Source organism: Athene noctua, chromosome 1, assembly GCF_965140245.1.
Source record: "Athene noctua chromosome 1, bAthNoc1.hap1.1, whole genome shotgun sequence".
NCBI classification, from domain to species: Eukaryota; Metazoa; Chordata; class Aves; order Strigiformes; family Strigidae; genus Athene; species Athene noctua.
This window is the reverse complement of record NC_134037.1, coordinates 84,350,242-84,363,650: the sequence shown is the minus strand read 5'-3', so window position 1 is coordinate 84,363,650 and position 13,409 is coordinate 84,350,242. Positions and strand designations below refer to the sequence as shown.

The following is a 13,409-nucleotide window of genomic DNA, read 5'->3' as shown; positions in this document are numbered from 1 at the left end:
ATCAAAAAATTAGCACCCCAGGATTGAAAGTCTCACTATTCATGAATTCTTTTGAAAATGTTGGCCTTGTGAGCATATTGCAAAATACTGGTGTGGATTATTGCATGGTTTTGGAAGGGAGAGCTGTAAAAGCTTTTCAGTGGGTTTTTCTGGAGTTATTTGGGTAGTCTGAAGCTACTGTTTACAGTAGAAAGACTAGTGATAGCAATAAGAATGAAATAACAAAGGATGCATACCAAATTAAGGAGAGATATTTGCTACAATAACTGTTACTCTGCTAGACTGAAAGCTAGTACTACAGACGTGTTTTGAAAATGTAGTTTTAGCATTGATCTGCCATTTTCTTTATATCTCATAATAGCTGAAATTTTGCAGGTCATTAGTTCATCAAGTGGACTTGTCCTCGTTCCCTTTTAAAAAATTTGAATTAAGCGGTTGGATTATTTATATTACAAAAAGCACATGCACAGTTACACAATGATCATTAAAGCCAATCTGAAAAATAGCATTGCGGATAATAGCAATTAAAGTCCTATTAATTTCAAATCATAAAGGGCATACATTTTCTTTACCCTAATTAAGGTCTGAGCTTTAATTAGTTCAATATTGTGGAACTTTAGTAAAGAATACAGTCACTAGAGGATAAAGAGGGTGTGTGTTCTTTCTGTACTGTAGGCCCTAAGCAAGCTGTATCCACCTCTGTTCCTAAAAGCTTTATGTGTCTTCACAGATTCTGTCCATCTGTAATTCATTCATTTTTATGTTTGCAACTATTTTTAAAAACAAAACAAAAACTTAAATAGTCTCTATTACCATCACCTTTGGCTATGCAGAGCAGTCATGACTGATTTCTGCTTACTCATTGAAACTGTCAACTTGCCACCCTCATGAATTAGGGAACACTAGAAGTGCTGTGCCTAAGTCATAGTAATGGTAATTTTTAAGCATGGTTACCCCACAAATAAAATATTTGCATGCTCTCAAAGCACTGTGGTAGTAAGCATTTATTTTCTTTTTGCCAGGCACTGGGGAAGAAGTCATCTAAATTCAACAGACATTCACAACTGCACTAGTGACTCTTGAAGCAGATTATGTTGAATAAAACTTTGCTAATGATGTTGGGTAGAATATTTCTGAATATCTCACTGATTGTGCTTCCCTCATTTTCCCCACTCTGGTGTTGATTTACTGTAATTTAGTCAAATCAGAAGCTCCAAATGAGCATATTGCTTCCTGAACAAGTTAAGGCATGAAAGTCCAAGTTGCTGCTCACAGATTTTTATCTCAGTTTGCAAATAGCCAAGCCACCCCACACTGGGATAACACAGAGAACAAGAGTCTATTCAGTTATATTCCTGAGGATTTTTTTAACCAACCTGGATTTTTTTGTCTTTTTAACGTTATAGGACTACTAACATGACATGGTTAATTCACTTATTTTTAAAAAGTCGTTACCTGTTTATATTTTGACAAGTTGTGGAATGTGAAAATCTAAAGCTAAAAGTTGATTAGTCATATGCAGAGTGTGATGTTTTGTCTTTCAAATTGCTTTGAGAAGAGAGCAAGATAAACTTTCTTATTTATTTTTAAGAATGACAGCAGCTTTTCATTCAAGTGGAACAGGTCTTTTCCATCTTTCTTACATTAAGTCTTTCCATGTAGCCAGCCCAGTTTGTGTCCTTTGCTACAGCCTAGGATTCTTGTGTCCAAAACTCCCGTTTATATTCTTGAAATCAGAGCTGAGTAGCCTTTAAAAATATGTGGTTGCTCATTCAAAAATTGTGGGTATAATGGTCTGATGTATACTCTGCAAGAAGTCAAACTGGATAATCAAGACACTCGTCTTGGTCTACATGACTCTGTGTAAACTTTTCAAATGAGCCATTTGTTCTCCCTGGACTTTTTAGGAGATGATGTCAGTGCAGAGGTTAATAAGAATGTTCATATTAGTTGAAAGTGAAAAATCACAAATAACTGAGAATATATTCTTCATAGGCATAGCAAAGATGAGATATATAACAGGACTTAGGAGATTTCTTCCTCAACTTCTAACAGTAGGAAAAATTCTGAGACTTTTACTGTAATAGGGCAAAAAATGTGGGAATATTAATCAGTTTAAATAAACTGGTTGGGAATGATGAAAAGATGGGCCTTTCTTCCACCCATTATGTCTACTGACAAAATATTTAACTGAGGAAAAACTCCAATGCATTTAACACATATGAGGGGGAGAGCATATGGATGGTTAAATGCATGTTATAGCTCATCTAGTCTGTCTTTCTTCAGTGATCAAAAAAAAACCAACCTAAAACGGGAATGTGCCCAGCACTGCCCTCTTGAGAGATGTATGAACTGCTTTTCAAGGATGTCTGAAATAACAACTGTTCAAGTCAAGAAAGAACATGTATTGTTAAGTGTGTAGTAGAAACCAATGCAAATCATTCAAACAGCAAGGATATCAGTTTGGAACCGGCTGAGGGTTTAGAAAGATGCTCAGGGCAAGGCTTGTCCTCAGCTCTTTTGCTGTGTTCTCTTAAAGATGTGGTTTTCCATTTCATCCAGTGCTATGGGCGTCCTCTAAATATTGCTGGTGGAGAGGGGTCATAGTGTCTCCCTGAACGGCTTTTGGAACCTCAGGTGGAGCTGATGTTGAGGGAGCAAAGAAGCAAAAAATCTTGGTAGTGCAAATGTATATGGTTCTGGCTATAGTATGCTCTTGGCTACTATAAAAAAATGGTGGTTATTTTTTTTTGCCAGTCTGTTCACTACTGGAAGCAACCAGCAGCATGTTGGAGATGCCAGACTGGTATACTGGCTCTTTTACCAGCAACTCTTTCATCTGCAGAGCACAACTGAGAAACGATACCTGTACTTTGGAATATGTATTTTTGACAAATCTCTGTGACTTCCTTTAAGCCCTAAAGAAAGAGCCACTCTGAGCCTACACACTTATATACTACGCAGATCTGGATGGGAATGATTAAGACCCAGTGTCATTAACCCTCTAATGTGTAGGACTACAACTTCTTATCTCTTTCAGTGTCTTGTATGCTACTGGCAGGCAGTTTAATGGCCTCTTAATTTGTGTGTGTGGATGAACTAATTAGCAATACTAAAATATGAAATCACCTTATATTTTCTTATACTCAAGTCCTCTGAGGGTTCTGAATTTGTCTTCATGCATAAGGCAAAATAATCAAAGAACTAGAGCTTGTTAAATTTGCCTTCATTAACACTGAATTCATTTGCCTAAGTACTCTTACCCCTGCTGAGCTCACTTAAGAATACAATTTCCCTGTCTGATATTTTTTCTTTCCCAGAATACATTTTTCAGCTAATAAGGAATCCACGTTTTTATTTTTTTTAATAAGAATTTTTCTCTTTCTGTATACCTCTTAAATGTCACACATTTATGAAAGATGATCTTTATGTCAAAGTAGCTCAGGCTAAGATAGCCAGTTCATAAGAACCTGCCAGACCTGTGCTGATCAGGCTTAACTTTTAACATCCACAACACAATCCCCTGGACAGGAAAGACATTACGCATGTCATCTTGTTTTCTTTCATTTTATGAGAAAGTGCTATCAAGTGCATTGACCTTCTTGGTGCTTTGTTGAAGTCAAGTAATTAACCTATTGGATCTTTCTATTGCCTTTGTGGCAATAAAACTCTTGGCTAGTTGGCATGTCTCATTGATTTAGGTGCTACTTATAAGTCAAAAGCCTCACTCTTTTTCCTTTCACTGTCTGATTTTTCTTCCTTCTCTAAATCTGATGTTTCACTTCAAAGCTTCTGGCACTAAGTCATTAATTCATATTTTAACCCATTTCTTGTCATTTGTGCATACTGAAATCCAATGTCTTAATCAGCTGTACCCTCTTGGCTCACAGCTGTTTCCTCAACTTTTGATATCTGGCATATAAACCCTGTTAAAGACACTTTCTGCTGAATAAAATACCCAAGGCTACATCTGATATTTGACAGGATAATCCCAGTGGTATTTTCCATAGACTATTTAGCTCTCTTGAGCACCGTATAGTTCATGTTTTCTTTTAATATTGGAGAAATGGTTTAATTGATTTTTCATTCAGCCTTCTATCAGTGACCTCTTTGTTGAGACTTCATTCCTGACACTATTCCCAAATTGTATTTTCTTTCTCTCTTTTTTTTTTTTTTTAGGTGTGTTTTTTCTTTAGAATGGGACAGATACACTCAGGGGTGCAGGAAGATGTACACCTTCACTTTGTGTCAGTCTGGCTCATTACGCACTGAGGACTACATTCTACATTCATGTACATTCATGCTGATAGAAGTGTGTTCTGTATCTGTTGATGCAGGCACAGAAAGAGAAATCTTGAGTATCTGGCGCTTCAGCACACGACTTAGTCTGTGCATTTTTCATGTCTGCTTTTAGTAAAGGAGATTTCTGGGAAGATGGAGTCTTGGCAGAAGCCATGCCTATAAAGGCTTCGCTGAAGAGGCTGGATCAGTGCAGCTCCCAGCTGATTTATTTCAGTCCTCTGGCCCTCTGCAAATTAAGCTGATTAGCTCTGATCTTGTCCTTTTTGCCCACCTCGGGAGATACGGAAGAAGGTTTCTTATAGTATCACAGGCTCCTTCCCTGGTCTCTTGCTGTCAGCTGACAATGTAGGAAGAAGCAGCATCTGCCATGAGCAGATCCAGGGCTGTTAGGTTTTATCATCATCTTATTGTCATAATCCTCATCGTACTTCTGCCTGGTGGTTAACATTTAACTTCAAATATAAGGCTGCTGAGGCTTGTTACTCAAGCTGTTTAAAACATGCCTGTTTTGTACACTGTCAGTGTGAAGTGCTGAACACTTTGTTTCAGAAATATATTCCTCTGAGGTTCAATATCAGAGCGTTGGCCTGATTATATTTTGATCTTCTTACATATGTTGCATTAGACAATGATCTTGAAATCCCACAATATAAAGGCTTCAAATGTCTGTAAGCAGATGCAGATAGAGACAGCCTGGAAAGTGTTTGTTGAAGATTAAAACATAGTGCTGTTCAAATACACCAATAGAATTTCATAATGAATTAAGACATAAACATTAAAAACCTTTAATATTTCCAGTAATTCTTGTTTTGTAGGATTTCATAAGTGAAGTTTGTTTTAAATGACATTAAATAAAAAACAGAAAGTCAATGATTTGGAAAGCAAAGCCATGAACTAGAATAAAATTATTCCACCTAAGTTTAATTTCATATGCATAAACATATACATGCTCACAACTTTTTGCTCTTAATGTGTCTTAATTTTTACTGACATACAAAAAAAAAAAAAAATAAAGGAAGGTATTAGAATTTACTTCCAAGACTTGGAGATGCCATTTGACCAGAATTAGATCAACGTGAAAAACTAAATGACCTCCTGGTATCTGAGTTCCAGTCTACCTCAAGTGCTCAGGATCTAAACAGAAATATAAAAAATACCTGTTCAAAGCAGGAAATAATTGCTTTCTGTATTTAACTTTTTTAATACCTCATTTTTGTTGCACACGGAGCATATAGTCATTTGTATGTGACAGTTATTTTTGTTTAAAACCAATTTGTACATATACGTTTTAAAAACACAGCAAAATTGAAGCTTAGCAAGAAAATGTTAATGTTTATGCATTATTTAGTCCCAGTATTGCCAAGGAGTCTGCCCACACAGAGTCCCAACAGATGCTAAACAGATAGAAAGGCTGCCAAAAGCTGAAAGCATTGTGTAGCCTCCATCTCACGCTCAGTGTCATTTAAATTCAGGTGTTAATCTCTGCCTAGTTTATTGAAATCTATCAAACTGAGAAAAGGGGATCACATTTTAGTGATGTTTCAGACTTCCAAAATATTTTTTTTAATGTATGTTAACTAATTTCCATTAACTTCTGGTTTGTAATGTTATTAAATTTGGTTAAGTAAGAATAACTGGATTTAAAAGAAATTCTGAAAAGCTAAATCTTTGCCTTTGCTTTGTTTATAGATGTATAGAATACTAGCTTATGTGCCAGAGGTCTGTAGAGGCTTCAGAACTCAAAAAGACTTAAGGATGATTAAGATGATAAAATGTGTGTGTCCACATAAAATAAATATGAAAGATGGATGCATGTTCTGCACTTTCACTTGACAGCAGTGAGAATGTACTGGTTTAAATTCACGGAATATACTGATAATTTAAACTCTTTATCAAAGCCTTTAAAACTGTTTACCGTGCAAAACTGTCACTTGAGTAAAGATATCTAGGAATATTAGAACTTTGTCTCCTAAATAATATATTATTTTTCTGCTTAGTGAACTGTAGAAAAAATTGAAGACCTAAGAAGGTTTAATAAAAATATTCTTTTATAAATCATCCTAAACTGGGATGCAGAAGTCTTAACATAAAATTAATCTTTTACACATGTTTAAGGAAATGGTTATAAAGAGAGTGTTAAAACTCAGTACAGATTTTATTTTTTTATTTTTCACCTTCGATCGGAAGGTTCCCCCTTTGTTTCTGATGCTGTCACCCTCAGGAGCAAGTTATTACCCTCACTCAGACTGAACTTTACTGAGGATAAATAGCTTATTTCACAGGAGGGCTGAGGTGTACCATGGAAGTACTCTTGTCCAGCTTGTTTAAATGTACCTTTAATCCTTCCCTACTTAGCGTGTCTTCATTTCTGCATGCTTTCCCACATGTCTCAGGGGCCTGTGATTCCTGAAGACTTACCAGTAAAGCCCAAGGCAGAGAAGGCATTGAGTACCTCAGCCTTCCCCGTGCCCTTTGTCACCAGGTCCCATGCCCCATTCAGCAGTGGGTCCGTGTTTTTTCTTCCCCCATCTGCCTTTTGCTGCTGATAAACCTGTAGAAGTCCTTCCTGTTGTCTTGTACTTTCCTCACCAGATTCAACTCCAGATGGGTTTTAGCTTTCCTAACCCTTTCTAATCCAATCTTGTTTGTGACAATTTAAAAAAGATGTTGGAGGTTTTCCTCTAACCAGTGTCACGATTATGGAAGACTGAAATGCAGTTAGTTGTAGTTGAAGTAAGCGGGTGACTGTTGCTGAGGATCTGCTTCCTCCTATTTGTGAAGGCAGTTTTTAGCAGCTTCGGTTTCTTTCTGTGAGAACAGCAATAGCGCTTTGTGAATCCCTGGAGATCCTGTATCAGATATAGGAGAAAGCATATTGTAAATTGGGTAAAACTGACAAGGAACAAAATTTTTTTCAGATGGTTCTAGCAAAATGAAAAAGAGAAAACGCAAAGCCAAGTCCCCCCTTCTTAGATCTGTTTTATAGTCGCTAGATGCTATCACCTTTAGCAAGTACAGTTAGATATGTAAGATGCTAATGGCATGTTACCCTTAAGGTGTTTTACAGAACATGCACTAGAAGCAGTAATTTAAGAGGTAATAGAGACACTTGACAACTCTTAATGAAAGCAGTAGCTTGAAAATCACACGTTTCCAGGCCTTTGGGTGCAGTGTTGTGAGGCTCTCAAAACCCGCGAGGTTCACTAGTTCATATTCTTACGAATGGGAATGAGCTCTATTGCCTGTCTTGTTAGAAACATTAGCCGAGTGGCAAGTGTTGAAAGAAACAACACCAAGTTCAAGCAGTGGTGAATGTAGAGGTAGTAGGACTTGTTAAAAGCTACGGGGAACTTGGGCTTCATGGCCTGTTTTGCAAAAATGTGTAAAGAATGATTAAACCAGTGTAATAGAACAAGAAGCCAGAAGAGTCTCCTCCTGGATTTGGTTTCCTAGCAAATGCAAAACCTGAATTTTATCTGAGGTTTGAAAACCTTTTGATGAACCCTGTGCTTTGAGCACAGCTGGCGTGATTTATGGCTTTGTGATTTCAATCTGTAACAGGCAGAATTTTGCTGGATTGTGCTGCAGTTCTGAATTTTTGAGGTTTCAGATGTGAGTCATTAGCCTTCTCAGTCCTTCACTTAAATCTTTTAGCAGATACAATTTTTCTCCCAGCTGTTCATTCAGAAATTTTAAATAAATAAAAACTAAGCAAAACAAAGGAACTCCATAACCTGCTAAAGAAGATTCAAACAAATAACAGTCCATTCTAGTTCCAGTTCAGTTTCATTTGCCTACTTTGTCTAATGTTGTACTTTTCAAGTCACATGTAGTATTTTTGAGAGAAAACAAAAGCTGGCAAGATATGAATTTCTCATACATAAACTACATAGTGGTAACCAGGCTGTACCTTGAAGAGATCATAACAGCTTGTTTTTATCAGGGCTTTGCTGGTTTTAAATAGTATGCCTGTGCAAAGTTAACATAATCTGTATTTTGTATATTGCTCCTAATTTGAGTTATGCCAAAGCACAGAAAACATGTGAAGCACTGCTTGCATCTCAACTGGAAGGTTTATCAGTTGTAACTGGAGTTAGCATGCCACTGGTTATAAATGGAGTTAGCAGCTGCTTCTGTGATCGTTTGGTAGCACAAAGACTAAAACACATTAATGCTATTATTAGTCATTCTTAGCTCCCTCACAATTCACTTGCAATTATTTACAACAATTAGTAGAGGAGCTCAATGAGACATCTTGTAAGTGCATTGCCAATATGGATACAGATGGCCAAGTGTTACTTTGGGGGTGGTAACTTAAGGACAGATGAAATGAATTAGCCAGTGAAGATGCATCCTCTCTTACTGTCAACATGCTACTAAATTAAGTGTGACTAGGACCACGCTCTGTCCCCGAGGCCAGCTGACATGGGGAAGCTTGTGTCCATGTTGATAAACTCTCCCAGTCTGTATGCAGGGTGGAGATATGGAACTGCCACCTGGAAATGCACCATGGAGGGGTTTCATTAGAAAGGATGCTTGGGGTTTTCTTGGAAGAGTGCTAGCTGGGCCAGACCAAAACTTTCCCAGGAACATTTCTAAAAACAATATACACAATACCAGTGCTTGCAATATTTCCTGGAAGCTTTTAATATATGAATGTTGATATAGCCTCAGTGTCTCTCGGGATGTTGGCAATGTCTTCTTTTTCATTAACTCAAGTAAAAAATTTACTATTGGAAATTCAACATATATTTGCTATATGAGCATGAAATATTGCATATACTCCTGTTGCACTGTCAACTTGTGTGTGTGCTGAGCACTAACGTCTATTGACCGCCAAATCCTTCCTGATGGTTTGTTAGGAACCTACTCTGCAGTATGAATCCAATGGCCAAATGCAGACAAGACGTAAGATCTGTTTTGGCCTAATGCCAAGAGTGCTGGCAGAAAAAAAATATGTTCTAGGGAATGAGTACACATCATTCTTGAATCAGAAACTGCTAGCTGCAGCACCAAGGAAGCTGGAATTATTTTACAGGAAGCAAAAGTAAATTCAGTGTGTTTTTCAATTTGTACTGCACAAAAATAAAAATTCATGTTAATGCAACATTTTTATGATAGGATGGTTTGATCTTGAAACTGCAGCTACAATTCATGGTTAATGCCAAGCATATGCTTACATAGTGATGACTGCTCCTGTTGATTCAACAAATGAAAATGTCGTGTTCTTGAGAAATAAGTCTGATTTCCATGTGCATTTCCAGTGTTACACATTGAGCTTCCTCTGTTTGCTATAGCCACTTTCTCCTGGAGTCTCTTCTCCTGTAACTGTCTGACTGGCGGCATGATACATGCAGTGAATATCAGAACCTGCTTTCCACTTTCTAATGAACACAGACATACTTTTGAAGAAAGGTAATCTGGGAGCTACCTCAGATTGGTAGTTCAAAATGTACCTTATTGCAAGTTTGAATTTCAAGTGAAGAACATACTTTTGTGCTTTACTGAAGTGAGGCCTTAGTGCCCATGAAAGGTGATAATACAATGTAATTTATCTCACATTCGTTCCAGGGCACAGTTCTAGAAAGTGTTACTTCAGGTATTAGTACTGAAACTATCTCAGTGCCTAAAAAGTCACCATGTTTTTCTTTTTTCTTTTCAGCTGTGGGACCTACTTCAGAAGTTGCAGTTCATCATGACATACATTGCTCCCTGGCAGATTGCCTGGGGATCATCGTTCCATGTTTTTGCTCAGCTCTTTGCAATACCTCATATCCTTTATAAATTTGTTTTTCTTTATTTTTAAATTCCTCTTCATGTATATAATTTATTTACAGTGTTTGAACAAGATGCAAAATTCCTAGAAAACTTATTTTAAAATGTGTAAATGCTTGGAGCATCTCCTGAGAAATAGTTTTCTCTCTTTCTTGACTGCATGGGATCTGAAACTGGGAAACTGAACTCTGACTCAAACTAGTCTGTTTATGGCTCCTCACTTCCCACCCAGCCACATTCTGCAGATCACTTACTTCCACAATCCTCACTGACTTCTGGTGCATCCAGAAAGAAATGTTGTGACTGACATATTAGCTTCAATTTGGGTGGACTTTTATGATTGCAGATGCTAGGTTTGTAAAATGCTGGCCATATGGCTGGCTGAGCTCTAAAATATTGTTACTTTCTCAGTGTTTCTAGTTGGTACCTCAGATACAAATTCATTGCAGTGAGACAATTTCTGTTGCAACTGTCCTAATTTTAATCTTTTTTTCCATTTCAGAAGCAGCTGGGTTTTAACATTTTAATGTACACTTTTCATTGTGGTGCTGAGAAGCATTCTCCTTTTTAACATTTCCACTCTGTTTTATGAGTATGAATGTATGTTCACCAACACCAAAGCAGTCCTTCAGAAACAGTCTGTTTCAGTGCCTGTTCCAGGGCTGTGAACATGGGTTTTGTAGATATGGAGGGTAAAACACAGAGTTCAGTGACCCCCAAATGTCTGTAGGGTTAAAATACATATATTGGATTTTTTGGAACAAAATTTTTTCATCTTAAAGTCTAATTCAATTAGAAACTTGATTTAATACAGGAAAAAGATTAAAAAATGAAATAAAACACTTTGAACAAATTTAACTTTGTTGACATCTAAAGTATTTTCAGAGACAAACATTTCATTTCTTGCTTCCCTCCCAAAGTTGTGGAAGAAGAGTTGACAAAGTAGTTTTAGTTCAGACCTACTGAAGAGTTTATTTTTTTATGTTTGTTAGATATGTGCACTTAAGCCTTTGTCCCTTTCATCCCACAGTGGTTTTTTTTCCTTCCCCTTGAGTGATTTCTTTCCTCTGCTCTTTGCTGTGATATGTTGAATCATATGCAGCATTGATTAACAATGCTTATGTTTCGAGATAGGAAGAATAAATTGGGAGTCTTGGACATAGTCAAGTGCAGACAGACTAACTCCCAGAGAGAAAGCTTTAGAATGTCAGTTTATAAAAGGAAAGCATTATAAAACCAGTGATCTGTCTGAGCATTTTGAGTGATTTGTAGCAACGTATTCCAGAATTTCACAACAAAAAAGTATTTTCATCTCTGTTGCAGGTGTGAATTGCAGGAGAACCGTTTATAAGGTTATTAGCAAAACATTTAAGAACTGAGATTATATTTCAACAAATTTCCCTTTGGTCACAAATTGTGCAGTGATAACTTTACTATTGGTAAAAGTAGCCATTAAGCTTTGAAAAATGGCGAGTAGTTAACTAAGCCTTGTTTAGTTTGTTTACACAGTTACTGCTAAAGTGATGGAGACTAGCTTTCTATTATTTATAGTATGCTTTGTAAATGTAAATCTGTCTTTTAAGGCAATGTTGCAATTAAGATACTGTTTAAATGCCCAAGTTACTATTCCCACAACAACAATAACTCTGCCTTTTTGCACAGTATTTTTATTTGTTGCTACCATAACCCTGCAAACAGTAATGATGAATGGATGTTGCAGTTTGCAGAGGCACTAGGCCTGCCATTTCTTTGCAGAGTTAATTATTTGTGGCTCTTAATTTGTCTAAATCACATCTGCAAATGGGACATAAATTTTTTAATTTCGCAGTGCCTTGGTGAACTTCAGCCATAGAGCTCAGTGATGTGACTAGTTCTGCATGCTTTAATGCATTTGATTGTGGCGTGCAGGGCATGGAGGGCAACGCATGTGGAGCTTTGCCTGGTGGAGGTTGTGGAGCCTCCACCATTAGAGATCTTAAGGAATTTAGACAAACGTCTATCAGGAGTCTTAGAAGTTTAGCTGATCCTGCCTTGTGGCTGCTAGATGGACTATGTGACCCTTCAAGATCCCTCCTAATCCCAAAAGACCAGGAATGGGAATGGGCATGGGCTTCTGGCTTGAGGAGAGATCTGTGACTTCAATTCCCAGTATTTAAATGGGTAAGATGAGGTTATATGTTTATAATTATCACTGCATTGAGAAAGTCAGTGTATTTTGTAGTCAGAGGAGGATTTTACCTAATGAATGCACAGTGAGATTTGGAGAGAAAGGATTTTGTAGTTCAGATAATCCTGTTTATGAGAGTTTCTGCTTTGGTTGTTTTAGGGTTACAGCTCTAACATCAGAAAAGGAAGCCCTGTGACACACGGTTCTCCCATCCTCTGTTTGATCGTGCGCCTGGAAGTGACCAAGCATTTTTGGCCTGTAGTAATTGCAATTAAAAATGTGGGTTTTGAGAAACAGAGCATTTGGGCTGGCCTTACTGCATAGTTTTGCGTTAAAAGAAGGGGAAGGAAGATTTTGAAAATGTCAGTCTTTCAGTTACTTGTTTTGAAGATTATTTGAATTTAAGCGGATTTTTAAATCATAAAAAATAATCTTCAAATACAATGTTTTATTTCATGTTGCAGAGTTTTTAGTTATTTTTTCTCAAAATTTGATTTTGGCCATCTTAAAATGACAATCCATTATTCACGAAGAAACAAGTTCTACACAGTATAACCTAAGAAAGATGGTATGCAGGAAACCCGCCTTGGGACATGGAATAAGAAAGTATGCCTGTAATTGGTGGTGCTTTTATATTTTCCACTTAGACATAATTAAAGTGTTGGTATATTAAAAAAAAATTATCTAATAAAAGCAAATTGGATACCATCAAATCAAAAAATGCCTGATGACAGATAATTGTCCACTGTACACATCAACTATATGTAAGGGAGTCAGGTGCTGTTACTTGCTCTCATGACACACATATATGAAATAGTTAAAATCACTCTTCACAAGTCAAATGGGAAATGTCTTCCAATGCACATTTAGTAGAGAATTATGTCTTTTAGAAAAATTAAAACTGTTGCTACTGATTATGTCTTGGAGGCTTAAATGTCTTAATTCATGATGGTGGCAATTTTTAAATTGGTCATGACAGCAGAACTCTCTTTGGAAAACTTGATTTTCTGTCCTTATCTGTTCTCCTTGTTCTCTTTTTCTCTCTTCCACTCTTATGCCTTCTTCCCTTACCTGACACTTGTAAATACTTGTTCATCTTTCACAGCCAGTGCTGGTTTTGACTACAGTGTAATGTGACAGATTAACTTTTTGGATGTACTTGCTT

At 36.9% G+C, this 13,409-nt stretch overlaps 1 protein-coding gene across 1 annotated transcript in view; it reads left to right on the top strand.

Annotated features, from left to right (window-relative positions):
* PCNX2 (pecanex 2) overlaps positions 1-13,409 on the top strand; it is a 167,704-nt gene that overhangs the window by 88,820 nt on the left and 65,475 nt on the right. The window contains exon 22 of the mRNA XM_074896744.1: positions 9,965-10,075. Within this exon, the coding sequence (XP_074752845.1) occupies positions 9,965-10,075 (111 nt within the window). The remainder of the gene's footprint in view (positions 1-9,964; positions 10,076-13,409) is intronic.